This window comes from Anopheles bellator, chromosome 2 (assembly GCF_943735745.2).
Source record: "Anopheles bellator chromosome 2, idAnoBellAS_SP24_06.2, whole genome shotgun sequence".
NCBI classification, from domain to species: Eukaryota; Metazoa; Arthropoda; class Insecta; order Diptera; family Culicidae; genus Anopheles; species Anopheles bellator.
This window is the reverse complement of record NC_071286.1, coordinates 31,679,828-31,702,715: the sequence shown is the minus strand read 5'-3', so window position 1 is coordinate 31,702,715 and position 22,888 is coordinate 31,679,828. Positions and strand designations below refer to the sequence as shown.

The 22,888-nt window shown below is 49.7% G+C and overlaps 1 protein-coding gene across 1 annotated transcript in view; it reads right to left on the bottom strand.

Moving 5' to 3' along the window:
• Positions 1 to 5,835: 5,835 nt before the first annotated feature.
• LOC131212262 (polypyrimidine tract-binding protein 2) overlaps positions 5,836 to 22,888 on the bottom strand; it is a 131,445-nt gene continuing 114,392 nt past the window's right edge. Inside the window, exons 7-11 of the mRNA XM_058206055.1 lie at positions 19,503 to 19,536; positions 9,889 to 9,981; positions 8,070 to 8,286; positions 6,046 to 6,123; positions 5,836 to 5,968 (exon numbers count right to left, since the gene is read on the bottom strand). Coding sequence (XP_058062038.1) covers positions 5,836 to 5,968; positions 6,046 to 6,123; positions 8,070 to 8,286; positions 9,889 to 9,981; positions 19,503 to 19,536 — 555 coding nt within the window. The remainder of the gene's footprint in view (positions 5,969 to 6,045; positions 6,124 to 8,069; positions 8,287 to 9,888; positions 9,982 to 19,502; positions 19,537 to 22,888) is intronic.

Sequence of the window (22,888 nt, the reverse complement as noted above, 5' to 3'; positions counted from 1 at the left end):
TTTAGGTGGCCAATGATCTGTCTCGCTCTCTCTCTCTCTCTCTCTCTCTCTCTCTCTCTCTCTCTCTCTCTTTCTTTCTTTCTCTCTAAAGCTCACGTGTTGTGTTGTAAACGTAACGTATAATTAACTTACTTAGTAATTCTCCAGCGCGCACCATTCACCGATATAACTGAAACGACATTCTAACGACATCTTTTGGCTAGCAGCAATAACGACCTCCCATTCCCATTCGGTTCCATTACCTCCCTCTTCCTGGTCCTGTTCCTGTTCCCCTCTCGTTCCTTTCTTCTCTGTCCCAGAGCCGTGACACGATGGTGTATCCTGTTCCGTTTTCGCTGTTGTGTGTGGTGATGATATTATTCGTCATTGAAATCTCTCTTGCGTGAATATATCTGTATATATATCTATATGTTTGTCTGTATACATATTTTGCTCCATTGTGTAAGAAACCCAAAGTAGGAGGAATACCAAGGAGTAAAAGGGTTACAAGAGAACGCTAGTTGGGACATTGACTCGATTACCGTTTAAGCTGCTTCCTAGTGAAGCCTACCACATTTGTGTTGTAAAGAGATTAATACGCGCTTTTCAATAATGTTTGCAGAGCAGAGCAAAGGTGCTGCCATTAGTTAGTCATATTGATGTGTGTTGTGTGTCTGCTGTCTGTCTGCTGTCCGTCGGTCTCACCGTGTTTAAGAGCTAGAGTAGTAAAAACTGAGCGATTCCTACCAGACAACTTATAACTAGGAAAATTGTGGGAAAAAGTGTAGACAAAAAACCTTAAGTTCAGAGAAATAAGATACTAGCTAGTAATCGACGCATCGCGTCCATTTTAAACCGTTTTCCTTTTTTCGTTTGCTCGCTTGCAACGGTGCTCAATGGGGGTTCAACCGAGTACCAACCGAACCGAATGGTTGAGATTGAGGAATACACCAAACGAAAGCCTTCTGCAGCCGCTGCACGCATTGCACTTGGTAGTGTGTTGGCCACGGCCACGGTCCGATGTCCGCCACGAAATCTCCGATCGAGCTAGAGTGGAGTGTGGTGCGCCGGCCTAAAAAAGGACGGCAATGCACTGCTCCGCTGAGCCGATCTTGCCCCGGATATGAGAGTTCGCCGTTGTATGTGGGTATGTGGTACGTTATAGATAAAGATAGTATTTTAAGCTACACATATGAAGAAGATTCAACGTTTTGTCGTAGATTTTGTTTGTTCCTTTTTTTGTTGCTTGTATCATTCCTTGCGTTTATAGTGTATAATAGAGCTTGCTCTTATAGACCATTCATTTTAAAGATTTATCGCTAAAATATAACATCATCTGATTGTCGAGATTTCTCTTACATATAATATTCAATCTCTTCACGTCGTCGAGCTCGTCGAGTCCGTGCGGGATATTCGGTTCGCGGTTTCCATGCTACTAACTCTGATGCACTTTGTCCCTCGTGTCCCTCGTGTCTCCGCACGTCTGCCACTACGCTTCCGATCTCGCCGGCGGCCCCTCTTTTGCCGGCTCCTAATTTGATTCCCATCCTTCAGCTGCGCGATACTGCTGTGTGTTGTTGTGGTTTTCTCCATGTAATGTATGTGTCTCTGTGGATCTGTGTTACGCTTTCTTATTACGTTTAAATGTTAGTTTTGTCTCTCCACTACAACGCCCGAGTTGCTAAACCTTAAATCGTTATGCTTTACATTCTCACTGTCGGCTGATTATCTTTGTGATTATTCCTGTGATTTAGGTTGCTTTCCCGATCGTGTAAATACGCTTCCGATTCGGCCGATTCGGTCCGGGTTCACTCGATTTTTGCAGTGGGCCTAGGGTCTAGAAAGTCGGCTACTACAAGATTGTTACCTATTTCTCCCCGGCGCCCCCAAATACTCTCTCGCTCTCTCTTTCTCTCTCTTTCTCCTCGCGTTCCCCAAGGGAGGTTCTTGATATAGTCGCCGACCGGTTTCGTTTGCTTATCTGCATAGCGCACCGCTAGTTCCCGTGGGATGTACAAAACTATTTCGTTCGACATTTGTAGCTACATTTGTATCGATTACATGTTTGTCTCGACTCTTAATTTTTCGCTCTTTTCCTCCCGTGTTTCATTCTCATCGTGCTCTTTCACTTTATTTCGCTCTCTCTCGCTTTCTCTCTATGTTTTCTTTCTTTTTCCATGTCTGTTTCAGGTTCGCTCCAGTTTGCAGTGTAGTATTCTATTTGGCATCTTTGCGTTTGAGACTTGCTTTCCGTAGTGGGCCTAAACCGTCGGACCGCCGGTCAAAACACCGGCGACCGTCGGACTAACACAGACACAAGTTAGTCAAAGACCTCACTTTGCCTGCCCGTTATGTTCCGTCCTACCGTTTCGGCCTACAAAAAAGAAACGGATTGCAACTGCGTTAAACATCAACAAACAATGGTGGCAGTAAACATATACACAAAAACACACCTCCGCTACTCAAACCCAACTCATTCAACCGAACTAAGCTTGTGTTTTCTTTACATGCTTGAACACAAGAAAAAGCCGTAAAAGATCCCGTAGATTGCCACCATCCGCCGCAAAACACGGTGCGCGTGGTAGAGAAGTGTAGAAATAAATTTTGCTTTGCCCGAAAACTTCTTACAACAGAAATTTTCACAGTAACGTCCCCTAAACATATTGCACCCTGTTCAGTATATGCTTTTTGTTGTTGTATATATTTGCTGTTTTGTACGCTCTGTGTGCGCGTGAGAAAAAATAGTCCGCCGGAATGGTTTCATCCATCTTTCAGCTCCATTGGGTCTTCCCCACTCGGGCCCATCGTAACACCCGGAAACGGGTGGGGCCGGGTGAGGAGGAGGACCACCACTAGAACGGAGCCGAACAAAAATAAAACGGAAAAGAAAAGAAAAGTAATTTCTATCACATCACTCTGTTCGATAAGCAAACAAATCACAAACGAAAGTCCAACAAACAAACAAAAAACAAATGATTTCGTAGTTCATATAATAACAAACAGTAAATCTCATTCGTTACTTAAGCCTACACCTCTAAACCTACGGTTTCAACACAAAAATATCATCATCTTGCACTTTGCACATTTGGAAGGCTAAAGGAAAGCACCTAACAAGGGGAGGAAAAAATGATTGGAAAAGAATTGGCTGGAACCGAAAACGAAGTAGGAACCAGCATGGAAAGTACAAATAGAACACGACAAAAACAGGCACAAATGCAGAATGTAACGAACGTAAAAAGGAAACAGAGCAGAAGCAGAGAGACAGAAAGAGAAAGAGAGAGAGAGCGCACGAGAGAAAAAACAAAAACAGAGAAAAACAGTGAGCGGTAGAAAAGTTCGTGTGATCAAAAGGTGTAAAAGTGAAACCCACAAAAGCACACACATTTTTGCAGCCATTCCGTAAATAGGACACGTAAAGGCTACCGTGGGCCACGTGTGTTACTGCAGACTTCAGAATAGACCGTACAGAAAAAGGCGGTTTCAGAGAAAGGATGGAAGAGTCAAGAGTGAACGCATCAACCCGGGGCGCGGCTACGCTCGGTATCGAGGTTCGAGGAGACAGGAGACGTGCGCCCTTACCGCCTAAGGATGAACCAAACTCAGCTACTCGGTCGGCCTCGGAGACTCTCGGTCGGTAATATAGTATCAATAAGGATCGTAATGATAAAACTATGGATAATTGGTTGCCCAGTGCCCGTTTAGTCCCTGTTCTTAACAGTTATCATTATTCAATACTGGAAATTATTTCGTACGCAGCTAGACGCCTTTTATTGCCCTGTGCCTTAAACTCAAATAATACCTACCAGTGTGTATGTGTGTGTTTGTGTGCGGTTTGTGGTCGCAGTTTGGCGGCATTTCTATGCTTCGCTGAACCGCTCAAACCGGGTGTTAGGGGTTAACAACAAGAAGTGTAAGTGTTTGGGGGATAGAGCAATGAATACTCGTGGCTTGAAATTGAAGCTGTGACCTCTGCTGCTGCTCCGTGAAGGCCGTAGGCCGACAGTAGGACAGTTACAAGGAGCAGTTGCTGTACAATTATCGCCCGCCCATCGGCAGACATCAAATTTCCTTCCGATCCGATCCGTTCGTCCTTCGCGATCGCTCGAAACCCTTTGCCTACTCTCCATCCCAAACCCGTTCCCGTGGTCTTCTGGCTCAACATTAAATGTGTCTCTTATATACCTATAGCTGTCTGGCTCTCAGTTGTTAAATATTTTGTTATATTAAATGAAGACGATGTGCATATTTTACGGTCGTTCTTTGATTTGTTTCTCCTGCGCGGCCCAGTAGGTGAGTTATTATGCTTTCAATTCCGGCTCCGGCTGCTTCACACTAAATTCGCTCACATTGTTACAATTCGCCACGGTGCTGGGTGCTGGTGGGTCGCTCCCGTTTTGTTCCTGCTGGCTGGCTGTCGCCCGCCCGCTCTGGATAAAGATATTTTGTGTTTCCTTTCCCAGTTTTTGTTTTTTTCTCGTCTGCTGCAAGATGAGCATGGTTTGTGTATGAATAACGAACAGATTGTGTGGGGCAACGCTTTTGCGCCCCGTGTTCCACGTTCGAATGGTTGATTTGTTGATTTTTGATATTTTGCCACTGATATAGTTAGTTTCTCTGTATGGTCTTCCGCGATCGTCCTCGTTCGCAGCCGCCGCACGCACGGGCATGGGATAATATTGTTCAAATAAACTGCTGCCTCTTCTCTGGTTTGCCTCATTATAAAGATATACTTTGTTCCCTTTAAACGCACTGCACTGCCGGGCTGCCTCTCTGTTGCAGTAGTGAGCGTGAGCGTGTCTTGTGTCTTTTTGTCGGTTCCTCCCGGCGCTGCTGACGCTGTCTGCTGATACTCTGATTTCGTCTACATCGTGGTTTTCATAAGTTCTTTAAATTTTCACTACCTATCCATATCCGCCGGCGGGCGCCCGGTTCGGTTGCCCGCCTTCGCCCTGCCTTCGTCGGTCGCCCCTCGTCGGCTCGGCGTAACAGTTCAAGATCCAAACGTGAACAAAAATCTTGCTATCCACAAATGTTACAAAAACAGCTAAAACACACACATACAAGGGCTAACGCGCACACGCGTCCGCTGAAGGGCGCTGTGCGCTCTCCGCTGCTGCTGTTGGCTCTTATCGGCTAATGATAATTGTTGTTCCTCTTCCTTCTCACGGTTTTGTTTTTAGGTTTCGCCGCCGCCACGCATTAGTGTAATGATAGTACAACATCAGATGTTTTCACTACAAACATTGCCTACGTCTTACTATAATCTCGTCAAAATCACTGCGTCCCTACGTGCGCGACACCGGATGTTGCGCCCCGGAGCGGGGCGCGGTATTGTGCGGTCCTAATTATGCAGATATTCCCTGTTGTTCGCGCCGAGATGAAAATTCGTATTCGCAGCGCTCGCCGCGACGCCAAGCTACCGTGGTTGGTTGGCTGTGGTTGAATGATTGTTTCTGGTATCGATTGTTCCGTGTTTGGCTATTTCCCATTGACTGGCTCCCGCGTGCACTGTCCGGTGCCGTCGGCTGGTTCGCTGCCCGATCATGCGGTGGAGGAGCAAGTGGCCGTTGCTGGTGCGAGCGCTGAGGAGGAAGGCGATGCCGATGATGTGCTGGTGGTGCCGGTGCCGGTGCTGGTGGTTGCAGTGGCGATGATGCTGCTGGTCGTGGTCGCCTCCACCACCGTCGGTGGCGTCGGTGAGGTTGATTGTGGCGGGACTGGCGGGACTGTAGGGGATGCCGGGGCCGCTGCCGTCGGGGTGGCGGGAGCGGCCACCGGTGTAGGGGGTGATTTGGGGGAAACGGACAGCTGTGGGGTGGTGGTATGTTTTACGCTCGCATGCGCGGGCGCTCGCAGTTAGATGTTGGACTTCGAGAAGCTGACGCGCAAATGGTTCGACTCGGACAGCTGGTAGTTGTGCATCTTGATCAGCGCACACACGGCGTCCTCCACGGAGCTGAGCTGTATGAGGGCCATCTTGTGGTCCTTCCTGTAACAAACAACACGGGGAGGCAAGCATTAGGCAGGTCGGATCCAAAAGGGGCGCAAATCTGAGGGGCTACTTACGGGAAAAACTTGAAAGCTTTTACGTCGAAGCTGTTCTTGGTGAAAGCTTCCTTGATCTCGTCCTCGGTTACGGTAGATCTGTAGATCGCGACAGAAAAAACGGGTATTAGTTGGCCAATTGAATGTGTATACATAGAATCAATAAAACCAGAAAGGTGCTAGAAAGTGCTCCGATTGCTTTTCGTCCACGTTTATCCCCGGTAAATGGCCACTGTGTTGGAACCCGTTCGACGCCGCGCAGAAGGTCTTCCCGCGAACGGCGAGCCACTTTTTGCTTTAATTACATTATCATAATTACTCGCGGCGAATGAAATCGAGCGTGCCAACGTGTCACAGAGTCAGCGAAGTTCTAGTTCTTGACGCCGCGGGATGCCGCCAGATGTCGGAGTTCCAATGGCGCACGGGGCGTGAAAGGACACAACCAATAAAAAAAAGTCACTCAATGGGGAACGAGAGACCTTTCACGCCCTGTTCGGTAAGTTAACTACCCCGACCCGTACGGCGGGGTGGAGAGTTTTCTTTTGAATTACCGCTTTCATTTGGTGTAATTATGTGAAGGCGTCGCGCGGTGAATGGGCAAGGAATGAAACACTTCATACAGTCAGGGGGTCCAGACAGTTGAATGGCACCGGGTATAGGCCGGCGTAAGGCGGAATTCCACGAGAGTGAAAATCCCAATCCCTGGTTGGTTGCCCGGTCGGCAATGTCCTTTCTGTCCCCATGTGTGTGACTTTTGTGTGACCCCCCATAGCAGAGGGTAGTTTCAAGTCCACTTATTTAGTTACAATTATCTTTCCGTTGGCCTCCACCTAGTACAAAGTTCCATCCGGAGCCGGATAGGTGCCTCATGCTCGCCCTTTCCACCATGTGTCACTCTGGGGACTCTGGGGGGGCATAACGGAGCGAGCCCAGTTATGATTGTCGCCCCGTGCCGGGACTCGGCCGGCTTCCTCTGGGCGATGGTTAATTTATCGACCATGTCCTGCGGCGACCGGACGGGGCCCTACCAGGTCCCCGGTCTAGGGTTGGGTTCAGGACTAAAGGCTAAGCCAAACAAAAGGATTAAAAATCTATCCTTTTTGCTCCGGCAATCAGCGCGCCGTCATGCTCCACTCCGTTTGAACTGCGGGACTCCATAGAAAACTCTGAGGCAATGGGTAAGGCTAAGCTGCGACCACCTGATACGCCGGTGGACACCGCTGTGGCCCTGTGGTTTGTAGCCCCAGCGCCCAGCGGATGGATGAAGGAAGATAATTAAAAGTTTGTTTTCTCTTCGCTCGACACCTCGTCCTGCTACGAGGACCTGCGAGTCTGCAGACTCCCACAGTTTGTTTAACTAGGAAAGAGAGCACAAGAGAGAGAGAGAGAGTGAGAGAGAAAGAGCGAGCGAGTAATCCGGCACGGTACCAAGTTCTTTAATAGTTACAGCAAAGTACTGTCGCTTCGCTGTCGTCCAATTTGCGAGATCCAACTGCCGGGACCGTTCCGGGAACGCCGGAACGGCGGAGTACCGGCGGAAGCTTTAATTCCGTTTCTGCCAACATACTCATTGAGGCAGCTGGGAGGAGACACCAGGCAAAGCTGGCCCCCGCCGCTGAAAATTACTGAAGTGGATTATGCATAAAAGTGTTTCCATGTCCATTGTTTGCCCCCTAATACCGCCACCCTTCGGGAAGTGCCGTCCCTTGGCCACTCCGACTTTAAATCGGTCTGGGTCGTCTGGGCAAACTGGGGAGATGGGGTAAAGTTTGCGTAAAGTAGACAACTTTAAAAATCTTATCAAGTCCCTGGGTGATCTTCTGGTCCCGCTGCGGGTCGCTGCGTTCGCTTTCGTCCTCACTCATCGATGGACTAGGCTGCACTAGAGCGCAGCGGCCAAGTCAAGGAACTTTTCCGGCGGTCGAATGGTAAACAGCAGACGAGCGCCTTCTCGAACGGCAGGTGAAGAAGTTTACAGTCTGCAGGTCTTGGGAGACCTGATAGGGGCCAAATCCCAACCCCTGCACGGCGTGGCCAATACTTACGGAATGTTGCTTAAATGCAGCGTAGCTGACGGTGGATAGATGTTCTGGTAGTTTTTGCTGCCCGGCTTCTTGAACCGATGCAGCGGATTTTGTGCGTAGTCGCGGGTCAGGCCGGCATCCGGTTGGCCCTCCTTCGGTAGCTGCACCGCCTGATGTTTGCTCGGCATCACGCGGATCGCTTTGTTCCAGATACGGAGCTTGTCCAAATGGGTCATAGCTGAAAGTGGATCGGCCAACAGGCAGACAGAGAGAGAAGGAGAGATATTAGAGAGAGAGGACCAATTACGGTAAGAACGGCTGGAGGGTGTTTCCACGAAGGGCAGCCCTAGATTTCGGACGCAAACCCTCAGCAGCAACCTTCACAATCCTTTCACGCCTTGGAAGGCACCGGAACCGCGTCGGTCCGAAGCCAACCCGGTCGAGGTAATCGTTTTCGGTTAAGCTTTTCATTCACTCATTCAATTTCGGGCGGCTTATTTATTTAGATTCCATCTCCGGGCCCACCATCACCGGGACCGTCCTGTGGTTGGGCTTCGTGGGGCAACCCTCGGACGGAAAGTCAGGCCCGAACCCAGGCGGCAGGGAAAACCCGGAAAACAGCGGCCCGGCACGCAGACCGGTATGCTTCGAAGGCCGACGGATGCCGTGATCAACAAATGAATTTATTCGTCGCCTACCCTTCGCTTCGGTAGGATTCTGTCCGAATCCGGACCGGGCGCTCCATCCGGACAAAGAAAAAAACGGGGAGACCAAATGAAGGTGCCGAAAAAGGGGAAACAGTAACTCATACAAAACAAAACAGACCACTGCAAAACAAATAGTATCTCCGGCTCGCCCGCCCGACCGGGAACTTCCTGTCGATAAACACTGGCGGGCTGGCCACGTTGTAAACATTTCTACCAATTATTATTTAATATTCACGGTGGAACACAGCACGGTGGCCACAAAGGCGCGTCTTCTGACAGCAGCCCACGTAAGGGGTGCAAAAAACACGTGTAACTTTCCACCTAGTGCCGTCAGTCATGGACGCAAAATGGCAGCTTCATCAGACGTAGCCGACGCACCGGATCGATAAATACACCGTGGAGGTGGATGTGTCGGTTCAAGCTACCGGTCGGTTGGAAGCTGCGGAAACTCCGGGCCGGGAACTCAACTGGGAAGTACTTTTTGTTTTTTTTCTGAAATTTTTGAATTGGAAAACGGCCTCGGCGCCCTGGTGTGGTCCGGGCAAACGCCAACCGGAACGCGAAAAAAGACGCTACCAACCATTGGTTGGTTCATCATTTTTTTCGGTTACCGACTTTTATCGGAAAACCCAACGGTAGTTGCGTATTTTCTTTCTCTTTCCAGGTGGTCCTGCCTTTGAGTGTAAGCCCATAACAAACCACAGCCCCATGGAATATGTGGGCTCCGGTGCCCCACACATGTACGGTCAGTCAGTATGGATGCGCCCGGCATCTTCCTGTTGATTATTTATTTACAACGAGATTTATTGCGCGTAAGCCAAGCCCGCCGAACTAAAGCGTCGTCGGTTGTGCATTTTTAAGCTCCAAACTTTTTGTTTGTTTGCACGAAAAACACCGGGAAACTCACGAAAATAAAGAGCCCTTCAATGGGAGAGACAGAGAGCGAGAGTTGGTTCTGGAGTTGGTTGCCGTGAAGTGCCGAACCGCAAGCCGGCACCAGCTTTGGGAACGCGTATGTTTATTCGGCAGACCGACAGGCCATTCGAACCGGAATCTGGTGAAAGTTTCGCGCCGGAGAATGCAGGTGAGTTGAGAAGGAATACATACAGTTCGGCCGTACAGCAGCTACTTACCCAAATACGCCTGGTAGGGTTCAGCCATCTGAATCAGGGCTGAATCCTTTTTGTTGTAGAGAATCTTTACACGTTGTACATCACCATACACCCCTGTGCAAGGGAACGAAGTGGAAGCATGGATGGATTGGAGAAAGAAAACAAACGAAAAGTTAGTCAATTTCCCCGTCCTTGAGAGCGTTTTGTTTTACTGTTCATCAAATTGTGAATTCTAATGAAGAATGACCACCGAAGGGGAGCTGGGCCCGAGCAGGGCACATCCGTTTGCCGATTCGTTGACCTTCATTCATTCATTGCTCCGTGTTGCTGTGTTTGTGTGTTAGTTTCCTAGTGGTTTCGGTGTCTGCGTGTCTGCGTGTCTGTATGTGCGCCGCGGTTTATAGGTTTCCTTAATCCCATAATCACCATTCGACCCGTGGATTCAAGAGAGTTAGTGGAACCAAAACAAAAAACACGATTTCCCAAACAGGACTCGGGCGCGATTGGCGGTTTTGTTGCGTCGTCGTCACAGGACCTCATTTGTCAATCAGTCGATGAGGACATTCATTCCAACGGAATTCTACAGATAATTTCTCTTCAAATGCACCTGAGAGTCGGTGCGTTAATCGATGGTTTACCTTTCGAACGAATCGAGTATCAACATTCTCCAACATGCACAGGCATAAACAGTATACTAAGGTGTTCTATCAGCACTGGTTCGCTAGTATCAAATAAGCGCTCATTGCAAAGATGACATTTTAATGTAATTGTCTAACTAATAATGTTGATGTTGGATCAGACTTTGTGTGCATTGTCGCAGAGAATTGTTGGCTTTCCTTCAGTCCTTGAGGACGGTCGATCAGAGAAAAAGTCGCTTGAATTTTTTACCCATTCAAGGGGCTTTTGCTAGCTGAAAGTTGACTTTCTTAGCCAATCAATCATAATGGTGACAACATAACACACCAAAATCTCTCTCAAAATGCATTTAACAAAGTTAAAATCAAATCATTTGGTTACCCAGCATTCGACTTCAAAGAACTGATGTTCGTATTGTAGGTTACGTTTCCAAAGAAATTAAATATCTGCCACCGTTGCCAGCATTTTTGGCCGAAGCTTGCGGGGAACCGCTCAGTGATGGTCTTTTAATGCGTCGCATGCATTTGCGATGCAATGAATTGAACGTGCTTGGGAAAATCCATTTTACTATCAGCTATTGTCCTGCTCTGCACAGCGCACTGTGCGTGTCGCAAGGTGGTAAATGTTTTCACAAAGGATTTTCTGGCAACTTTAAAGGTAAACAACACACCCGACGAGAAAGTTGCACATTCTCCGTGCCAACCGTGCATAACACTAAGGCGCACTGTCTAGCGTGGTGCCCTGCTGGCCGAACGGGACACCACGGGGCACCCTGGCACGCAATCGAGTGAAGAAAATTCCATTCAACATGTCCCCGCCGTTGTGGCGAAAGGACGGCGCGGAAATGGAAGCATTTACCATCGGTCAAAACACCTGGCCGGGAACACGGACCCCTGGAGCAGGTCGCCAAAGGTCGCACCCGTTCGGGTCCGGGCTGGCGGAAGTAACCTGTTAGCACTCCTAAATACTGCATCCTGTCGTTTCCTTTTCGAGCGCTTCCTTCCGGCGGTCGCGTTCGGGTCGGTCGTGCTGATGGTGCTCGGTGCTCGGTGGCCACTAGCGTGTGCGCACCGACAAAAATGTGCCACTAAACACACAGCCACACACACGCGAGCCAACAATCGAAGGATGGAAGGTGGGTGGCGTGTGTACACATGATGTTTGCACTTTTGTGCTTCTTGAGGACACCTTTTCCATTTCGTCGCCATTTGTTAAGCTGTCTGTGGCCCGCAGCCGACCGACCTGGCGCAGGAGAACTCCTCCACGGCGTCGGAAGGCGTCGTTAAAATCTGGTTCCGTTCTGATTCCCGACTCCTGCGGCAAGGAACTGCCCCGTCCTCGTCTTCGTCCCCGTCTCGACCAAAGGATCGGTTGCGTGCGCGTGTGTGTGCGCGTGGCCACATTTTTAGTTCTCGCCCCGGCACCTACATATATTTTTATTGCTATTGCCATATTACATTTATTATTATCGTTGCCGCTTCACGTGTGGTTCGTTCCATTCTGTGGGCTCCTTTTCTGCTCCAGCTTACCGCCGGGTGGACGCGACCCCCAGCACAGCATATGGACATCGTCTCGAGCTCGGTGAGTTCGATCGTTGGGACCGAAAATCCTTTACCCCAGACTCGGTATCTCGGGCGCCACCCAAGACGGGAGCGGAGTTGACAGAAAGAAAAAAAAAATGAAAAGTTGGCCCCCATCCGGAGGACGATTTTTCAATACACTCCCCACTGCCCGCCCGTCCCGCGAGCGGATCACTGGTTTTCCACAAAAGAAAAATGTGTTGATAAAAGGATTGAGAATCAATAATTTACAAAAGAGGGTTTTCTGCCGGCGACGTGCACCTTGCCCGTCGGGTAGGTGTTACGACGACGACGACGAAGCTGACCGTGGGTTAAGGGACGTGGCACGGGCGAGGGGGAAATCACGTTAACCGCCGGATCCGACGGGTGCTTTTTGCAAGGTTGCACAGCTTGGCAGCGGGTCACCATTTTAATAAGATTAAAAGTTCAGTGAACGGCGAACGGAGACAAGGTTTCGCCACTTTCCGTTTGGCTTTTCCATTTTTTTCCGTTTTGGAAAATGCACGTAAATTTCGCAAAATAATCGAGCGAAAGTGTGTTTGGTCATTGTCAACCTCTTTAAGTTTTGTCTTCAACTCTATGCTCCGGAGATTGGCGGGGGTTCGTGTTGTAGTGGAGAAGCGTGTGCCGTAATAGTTACAACCTAAGCTGAGATAATGAACGGCACTGACAGGGAAAAATTATAACATCTGAGACTGATAAATAATAAAGAAAAAATAATAGAAATTATAAGCATCTGAGACACGGACTCTATTCAAAACTGCTGGCTTGGTCAAGAACGGCTTGGTCCTAAAATGAATCTAAGAATATGTTCCAATGAAGTTCAAGGCGCCAGAATTGATCATCGTTTCAACAATCGCTTTGAGAAGCACAACAAATTAGTCTTCGACAATCTAAGATATCAAGTGTTACTTGTCACAACAAAATGAGAAAATATTTGAAAAAATTAAACTAAAGTAGTAGCAAAAATTACAATAGAAATCAACATTCTTAGAATGTATTATGGTAGACGTTGAAAACAATATGCCACCAAGCAAAGACTTAGACAAATTGAAGGGGAAATTGTCCAAAATTTACGAATAGTTATCTGATTTGGCACCTAGCGACTACTTTGTATCTCCTAACCTAAAAAGGGTTCAAAAACAGGCTCAGCATTATTTTGTTTATTGGGCCCTTTCATTACTCCAAATGTTTGTTGATGAAACGCGTTTTTCTACCAACATATCGAGAGCCAATTACTTAAAAATTTTCATCATTAAACAACAGAAAGCTCACTTTGAAATAAAATATGCATATTTCCATTCAAATAATGTTACCCGAAGCTGCTACAGATGCTGATTGATAGAAAAAATGCAATCCCTTCTGAAAGCGGAACCATCGATTGAAACAACTTTCGTTCGAATGGCAAAAACCTCGTATCACTCTTTGGGATCAGGTCGGGAAAGGGATGAAAACTTGAAAAGAAAAGTAAAAACACTTTACCGTGAAAGATGATGAAAAGCGTGTTGCAAATTTTCCAAATCGCTTTCCAATCAACGGTAATGCCAAAAACAATCACTGGCGATCAAAAACAAAGCCACCGGGGTCGGGCCACAAAAAAAAAGCCGGTAGACAGATTATCTCGGCAAGCAAACACCACCGAAACCGGAGCCCGGAACTCCGGAGAACTCTTTCCCCGAAAGAAACGCTTCACAGAAAAGCGGTAGATAAATTAAACCATTCACAGCTTCGTTTTTGCGCACCGTATCACGTTGAGTGCACCGAATAATGCACTGCCCACGTCGGCACCGGCCGAAAAGGGGATACGTGTGGACCGTAACCGTGATCCCGCCAGACCACCCGACCACCCGTTTTTTTTTTTCGGGTGGATGGCCACACCGGGAGTGCCCATACAATTTAAAATCCGTTCGCAACGTGCATTTTCCCGCGAAAGGCGGTCGCGATCGTTGCTGGGTAAAAATGGCTCCCGGGACGACCAGTCCGTCCATCAGTCGAATATTCGCAGCCCGCGACCCCGCGCATCCCGTAGGGCAACAAAGGGATTTGTTACATGCAGTTCACCTTCGCCGCAGCGTATGTGCCCCGGCGAAAACCCGAAATATGCAAACCCGGAGCACGGCCGGTTCGCGTCTTCCGGCTCCGGGCCATAATCCGTTCCATTCGACCGCAGCACACACGATGTGGGGCCCCGGTCCCGGGCAATCTTCTGCCCCCATCGGGGCGAATGTTGGGAGTGCGCATAAGAAGCATACACAAGGACGCGGACGGTAGCAAAAAACCCGGAGCGCTGGTGATGCTGCACACGGATGCACTCCGGCAGGGTGCGGTCCACCGTTCGGTGTGTGCCGTGGAACGTGCAAATTTATATAAATTGATTCGATTCCGATTCGATGCCGGCAGCGCAGACACAGACCAACCCGTTCGGCGGAGTCCTTCCGTTCCGTGGCAGGACGAAGCTTAAATCCCTGGCGGGCCCACCGTATCTCGTACGCTCCCGATCGGCCCCGTCTTTGTATCCTTTTTGTCCTATCCCTGTGTGCTGCCGCCAGCGCCACTTCTCGCCGCCCAGCCCGTGATAGCTATCGAAACAAATTAAGATTAACTAAGCCCGAGGGAGCCTGCCGGGGGAAGGATGTGCGCGCGCGGAGTTGAAAGATTAGGCCATCGCGAATTGAATGGGTTCCTATGAATGATTTATGAAGTGATGGTACTATGACACACCACCAACACCAACACACACAGCCCGGATCCCGCTTGGTGCCCAAAATGCGTGCACGGTAATTAGAAAAGGATCGCCGCACGGTTTCGTCGGGACACACGGGCGCACGCAAACAAACCGAGCGCCCGCACCGAGACACACGCGGAGAAAGTTGGGCAGCAGCCGGCCGAGCTCGGAGCTCGGCTCGGACGGGACGAAGGATTAATTTGTTTCGGTGGTTTGCTCGCCACGGTGGCGGCGGCGCCCGGAAAGGGACAGGGCCGCAAGACGCTCGACCTCGGCTCGGTGTCCCCGGTCGTTCCGGTGAGTTGAAATCGAAATTACGCCTCACGGAGCGTAATCGTTTCTGTCTCCTGTCGGTTGCCCGCCTCGTTGGAACCGCAGCCGAAACCACGCCCTCCCGAGCTGAGATTGCAGCACGACGGAAAGATGCTGGCCAGGCGGGCGGGCAGGCTGGTGTAATTAGCTAAGAGGAAATTTGCCTCAGCCGCAGGAGTTTGGGTACGAAATTGGACGCGATTCGAGGAATCCTCGCGTTTTTGAGGCAAAAAGGCGCGAGTGTGAAGCGAGAAGCACTAAATGGCGATACGAAACAGCAAACTGACAGCTTCTTAAGCTGCAGAAATATTTCATGTGAAATATTTCAGTAACCCACAATTTTTGTTTTTTACTAAACCGTGTCCTGCTGTAAGTTCCCATCAAGCGAACCAATGTAATTGAAATGTTCTACGTGATGGTTCGTCCTTCGAGAAGCGATGTACGACTCCCCTCAGTTTTAAAAATAATTGAGGGATTTTAAAAATAATTATATCAACATCCTACGCTGTATCCTTACTCAAGACCCCACACTGAATGGCTGTCTTGTGAAGGATACGTGTGGTTGTTTCGTGATCCACACGGTCGTACGAGCACCGCAGACGAGCCACTAACGGTGAGGGAGTTATCACAAAGCACCCGCCATTTACTAGTGACAACAAACGCCAAACCGCTACGTTCGCAGTGTGGCAACATCCCGAGCGTTGATAAGACAATGCACGGATTATGTCTGCTGTCGATTACCGTCGACGAGACCGAAGACTCAAGACACGAGCGCTCTTCTGTTTACCCGATTCCTTTCCTAAAGCGGCACCCGATAAGCACGCTCACCGAGGCCAGTGCAACAGATGCCACCGTCGGGCGGATTACTCCTCCAGACTGCGGTTCCACATACTTGTACGGCTGCTAATCGAGCTATTCAGCCATTGATTTTTGAGGACCCGCCACCCGCCGCCGGGACTTACTGCTTCAACATAAATTTGAAAAGGAAATCATTCAAATGTAATGCCAGTCAGTAAATCAACCACCGTCGGGAAGTTTAAGGACTTGCCGTCGCTGCCGTAGCTTTCTTCGGTTCCGCAACCGTCAGCGGCACACATACGCTGGCGGCGTGGCGTAATTTATTACGCTCCAACATAACCTGACGGCAGTTGGAACGGGGAATCCCAGCGAAAAAATAGAGAAACAGCCGCCTACATTATAATGGCAACATCGTTAATCGTTGCTGGGACCCAGAGGCAGGAAGTAGTTTTTCCGCCACAATTTCCGGTTCCTTCTTGGTTAACGTGGCGCATCGAATCATTGCGCTACAAGCGGTCCCTTTTGGGGGGCACTCGAAAACATCATCATCGTCGTCGTCGTTGTTGCCACCGCATCATTATAATGTTGATCCGTGTGCGCGCGTTCTGATGGATGCGATACTGTGGCCATTTCTTAGCGGAACTGGCAGCAGAAAAAATAAAACTGAATTGCCTTTGCGAGGTTAAAAAGCCTTCAGTCGTCGAGTTTTTCGGAACCCCGTACGCCGCGCTGCGCTGGGCTGGGTTTTATTTACATTTTCCCTATCGCCAGCGCGCCATAGGAATTTGTTGGCCGCTCAAAGTGATGACACTGCAGTCACTGCTGACGGTGGATTTTTTTTCGGGGTGCTGTGCGTTGTCAGATGTTCGTCCTTTTGCTCGTTCCGCAGCGTGGTCTTAAGAAAACAGCATCAGCATCACAATATTGGCGCACACCCGGAGCCAGTGCCGTATCGGTTTGAAAATGTTGGCTTCAGCTCTTTTTTTTCTGTTTGGTTTTGCGGGTTTATAATCTCTTCAATACGCTAATGTTGCGGTCTTGCAGAAGGGCAGAAGAAACCCACCGTTCCACCGGTAGAAACGGAACCAGCTCTTATGGAACAGGCTGATTGGTGAGCACAAGGGTATCGGTGGGCAAAAGTTTCCATAATCAAACTCAAGCGCAAGTGCACCATTGCGATGATCGAATCACTTCCGTCCGGGAACCGGGGATGCCTGCCGGGCCCCGGTGGGGCAAATAAGTTAACCTATCGAGAAGGTCTCCGATCGCAGCAAAAATATGAACACCGACCACGACCAATCTAGCGGTGGCCACCTTGTGGGACCTGATATTGCAAAACTTGCTATCTATCGCCTGTGTGTGCCTTCGCAAACGACCCAAAGTTTTAGGGCACAACTTTCTTCACAGAAAGTGAGTTTTGATGTAAAGTCCTGCCGGTCCCAGACGAGAGGAAGCTTTCGACATTAGTTGCGACTGTCGGACCCAACAACGCACACCAGACGCATTGGGACAGCGGGAGAAAGTTTCCGTAATTGGTAAGATTGTGAATATAGTATTTTCCTGGGTCCGGTGCATTTCCGGGTGCAGCGGGCAGAAGTTTCCAAAGTTTATTCACCACTCGGCGTCGGCCGATTGATCTGCACTTTCGGTGCACGATTGATACGTCCGTTTAAGGTATAGGTTTCCTTCAGCTCCTTCGGCCGGGAGCTTCGATATTTTCTTTAACTATACTGAGGGGACGCAGGGCGGGCTTTATAAAGATGGAGCGCGATTATGAAACGAGAAATGTGGAATGGTTAGCACGCGGCAGATTCACAGATCTGTTCGGTTTCTGTTAAAAGGAAATTCAGCTCCTCGTCCATCCGTCCGATAACGACGAAGCGCATCCGCCATCGGCACCGATATCCATTTTGGCGGGCTAAGGCGCACACAACCCGATTACATTTTTTTCACTCTCTCTGTCCTTTGAGTCGTTCTCATTATAAGTGTGTGCTGAGCTTTTGGGTAAGGCGACGAGAGCGCGGCCAACCGCGAAGAACTACCGAAAGTAATATTCCATTTTCCGTTTCAAATTCAATTTCCATCTGACAATGGTGCGAACGATTCGACCTGCGGATGTGAGCGACCGAGCGGCTTCCCGGGAAAGGATTACGACGAAACGGAAACGAATAAAACATGACGCGAGTGACGCCAGTCCATCTCAGGTGTACGGTTTCCAGTCAATAGGAGTTTGGAGTGAAACTCAAAAAAGTGGAAGATTTGAGACACAAGGATCTGCGCATAATCTTGCATTGCCCGAGCGTCCCGAGGAGCCGGAAATAAGGCCGTCTTCTTACCGGTGGTGGGAAGCACCACAAGTGTGCCTTTAATAACAAGTTACCTTATCCTTCCACCTTATCCACAGACTCAGCGGAGCCCTGTGCCCGGGGTAACCTGTTGGCAATAAGAAATGCCACTGTGTCGGTGTGTGTCACAACTAACGAGCCGTTCTGTACAGGGCCCCCGGGGGCCCCTGGCAAGGATTGCTCGGTTCGGGCGCCGAGAAGCGGCGGATCCAGGCGGGTGGCGAGATGATACATTTCGGATCCGGATCCGGATATTCCCCGGAGAGTCTTCGGATGCTTTTCCGCCATCAAGCCGGCCTCGAGCTGTGGGCGAAGGATCCGGCCCTAAATTTGACAACCAACTGACAGCGCGGCGACGGCTCGGTGGGCGAGAAGAGCGCGTTTGGCCAGGACGTTTGCCAGCTGACGGGCAAACGATTATGGAAAATGATGCAGGTTGACGGAGGCGGGGGCCGTGAGACGGGGACACCATTTTGACACTGTTTAGGGACCGCCGGGACGCGGTCCACGAAGAACTTTCTTTTGACGCGCTCGGTGCGCGGACCAACGCAAACATAATCTGAAATAAAACCGAGAAATGATGAATGGATGCAAACTGGTGCCGGTGCCGGCGGAACTGGCGCAAGTGGAAATGAAGTAAACGGGCCTCGACCACCCAACTACCCGCCCGCCCGCCTGCTCGCCAGGAAGCATTTAATCGGTGCCGTGTTACGCCGGGACGAAAAACTTTGTTCGAAACAGTTTGGGACGTTGCGGAAAACAATCTTTCGCCCAAAAAATGGTCTCACTCCCTGTGGCCGTCTGGCGTCTCTCTCAGATGGTGGAGATGCATCGCGGCCTCGCGGCCCACGCGAAACGTGACACATGGGCCGGAGCGGAAACGCCGAACGAAAACCCGGTTACGCATAACACGCGGTTGGAACTTGCAGCTCAGCGCGACAACAAGAGAAACATGGAGCGAGACATGGAGAGAGAGCGAGAGAGAGAGAAAGGGAGCGAGAAAGGCAGAAAGAGAGTGAAAGTGAACACAAAAAATGATAACGAAAGCATTAAATGGGACAAACGGCTAAAATAAACAAAATCATAAAATGTTGTGATGTTCTGTTTTTGGGTCTGAGGCGATGGCGAGTGGTGCTGTATGCGTGTGTGTGTGTGTGTGTGTCTGTGTGGTGGTCTGTGTGTATGTGTGGGGTTCGTCTCGTGTGTGTGTGTGTGTTGTCAATGTGTGTGCGGACATACCAAAGAGGGTAAATAGAGCATCAGGCGTGACCATCTACAGAAGAGAAGAAAAATAGAGAAAAATTCAGTTAGCAGATGAGAAACATTTCTTTCGTGGTGGTGGTGGTGTGTCGGGGGGATTCGGGGGGATCTGGCGGGGACACACGGTACGATGGATGCACCATCGGCCTGCCAATTTGGGAGCGATTCATCCGGCCCAGAAGTGGACGGGATCGGGTTAGGATGAATCAAACAGTAGCACATTTCGCACCACCATCCGACTCGTATTGTATGGTGTGTGCGTGTGTTTGTGACAGAGAGAGAGAGAGAGAGAGAGAGAGAGACAGAAACGTGGAAGGAAGGAACCGGCAAAAGATCCGGCTAGGTCAGGGCCAATGTTTGGAAAACGGTTTTCTTTCTATAATATTCTTTGGAAAATGTTTACTTCAAGTGCACCGAGAGGAAAGGAGGCTGAGTTCGGGAAATCAAGGTTCGGATCGGGACTCCAAATTGAGCCAATTAGATGGGCGGGATCGAAGGACAATCGTCTGGTGGTAATGTAAAGTGCACGCCGATCCGTAGGATCGCTGGGAGCTGCTGCAGGGAGGACGATAGATGATAGAACGACAGAAGGAGTAGAGAGAGACAGAAGAGTATCTAGGAGGTGAGGAGCAAATAGATAGAGAAACACAGTCATAGTAGAACTAGATAGACACACAGATAGAGGCAGTGCACAAAATGTAGAGACACATAGAGTTGGTGTACGTAGTTGCGTTAGATGTAGAAACAATGGAAATGATACCGAAACCGATACAAGTGGGTTACAAGTGGTCCTTAAACTCAGCTCCCCAAAACCACCGTTAGACTAAGATCCCAACACGCGGTAACAGCGCTTGGGACCGCACAAAGAACCAGCAATAATAATCATAATAATACAGTAAAGGATAACGTACAACGGAATTACGGTTTAGTAGAGCGCTATTACAACAAACAGGTGAGTTGAGTTGCTCAATTCTTCACACAGCTACCAAGCAGCTTGGAGACACAACCGGAACGGCAGCACCTGAAGCGAAAGGGGGCACTAGCCCAACGGTTCTTCTCCCACCGTTCGCCTTGGCCCGACGAAAGACGGAACGATGCGCTCCTCGAGGGCGACCGTTAGTTTCATTTCGCCAACATTCTCTGTGCGTCCAGCGCTCGGAGGATTCCATTCCAGGACAAAAAACGGCGGCCACGTGGCACGACCACGCCGCCGTAAGCAAGATGAACTGTAGTGGTTTTAATGAATTTTTAAACGGGCAAAAACGAGCGAAAATAATGAAGAGGAAAAGCTAATGGACGCTCCTGCTGCTCCGTCCGTCGCACCGAAAGGGATAAACGTAATAAAAATAAACGATAATGAGTCACCGGAAGTGAGCACGGACGGGGTCGACGCGTCCGTGCTCCGGTTTCCCGTCTTCCACCTTTCGCTGGGGCTCGAATCGATCGGGCGGACCGTGCCAGGATCCCGAGACTGAGGATACAGCAGGAGGCGTGAGTGTTGCGTGTTCTATCGCCGGCGCAGCACGCGATTAACGCGAGCTCGAGGGTGCCACTTTCGGGACGGATCGGTGAGATCAACGTCACCAGGAGAGCTAAGCAGCGACTTCAAAATGACTAACGACATTAGCACGCCCGGAACGACACGGGGTCGGCTGGTGTGAATGTTGCATTCACGCGGCTCACAATGGGTCATTTGGCTGTTGCTGTGGAATTTGTGTTGCCCTGTGCTTTAGAACCACCAGAATATGAGTGGGCCCAAAACCCCTTTCGGACCTGCAAACGCCGCTGCAGATTTGTGTTTTGTGTTACCGACCGTGGTGGAATCGAAAACACACACCGACACCCGGTGTTAGGTGGTGAGTAGCGAATCCTGTAAAAATCTACAGAAACATCCAGGAAAAGCGTGAAGTTGTAATAATGGAAGAGAAAGTGTAATACACAGGAGACATAGATTGATAGTCGGAAGATAAGAGCTAGGGGAATAGTTGAAGAGAAACTACGGACTGTGAGGACTGAGTTGGAAAATACGGTCGAAGGCTCTGGGGTTTTCTGGCTGAACGAACAGGCCACCTAATACAAAGCGGCGCAGCTATTGGTTGAATGTAATTTTGTTCTGTGTTTCTAGTGCCTAGCGAGTGGATTATCCGTGGAATGCCCAAAGCTCACACTTCTAATCCAAGCTTCAAACTGTTGCATGTTTGCCACTTCTCAAATAAAGTCCGTAATAAGTGGACCATGCCATTAAACTTGAAAGACATTCCGCAAACAACGACGATCTGGTACGCTTGAACTTGTTAGTCCTTAGCCGAGTTTATGATGATCCGGCCAGCTTCCGTGGCAAAACAAGAAAAGAAAATTAACCAAATTTCCAGCTTGAATCGACAGCAGCGCCTGGTCCCAAAAATGTGTCACAACCAACCACAAGGACACCGAACGGGGCCGTTTTTCTCGGGCCCCGCTTTCGGGCGGTTATTATCTTTAAAACCATAAAAATGATTGCAATTCGTGGTTGAATTCCCATCATTCTTTCGCGTGGCATCGGCGTCCAGGCCGGCTTCCGGGTGGCGTTTCAATTGGAAGCCCGGCGGCCCAGCGCTCAACGTTCCCGGCGAAGATATTATTTCGTCGCACCGTTCCGTTCCATTTCCTGCCGGCCCATCAGCGGCCAACTTTTTCATCGCCCCAGAGAGACCGAGGCCGAGAGCAGCGCCAGCAACTTGTGGCTTCTTCGTGGAACAATACTTTCCTGGCCGCGCGACATCCGCACACCTGCGGTAACTGAAAAGATCCGCTTTCCGCCGGGCCGGGCAGTCTTCTTAGCGAGAAGTTTCATCTCCTTTTAGTTTTAGTGGAAAAGTTGGGTCCTTGGCGCCACCGGAGAAAGAGCGTTAAAGATGTTTGTTGCGGTGTGTTGGCTACTCTCGGGCGACCGGTGCACGAGAAGGACGAGCTCAGGGTCTACGGCAAAAAAAAAAAAAAAATCCCTGGTCCTTGCGCTCCGGAGCGCCAGAGGGGATCGTTTATGTAAATCGCAATCCATAAAAGAAGATAATTTATTCCACAATAATACAGCTCCGACGCCGGGCGAACGTAGTGCCGCCCAGGCGGACGGACCACAAGGCGGAGGCTGCGACTGACCAGGCTACGGTTAGGACGACCACAAGCCCCCCCAGTAGAGCTCTACCGGGACACTGAAAAAGGGCAGTATTCTGGGAGGTTTTTGCAAGCATCTACCGAGCGCAGTACGGCCGGTCTGGCTTGACAGACAAATAGACTGCCACCGCACCTCACTGGTCGCAGCTGAGGGCGTTCCGGACAATAAGAGGGTAAGCAAATCGTAAAAGAAAACTTAAGAAAGCCATTGC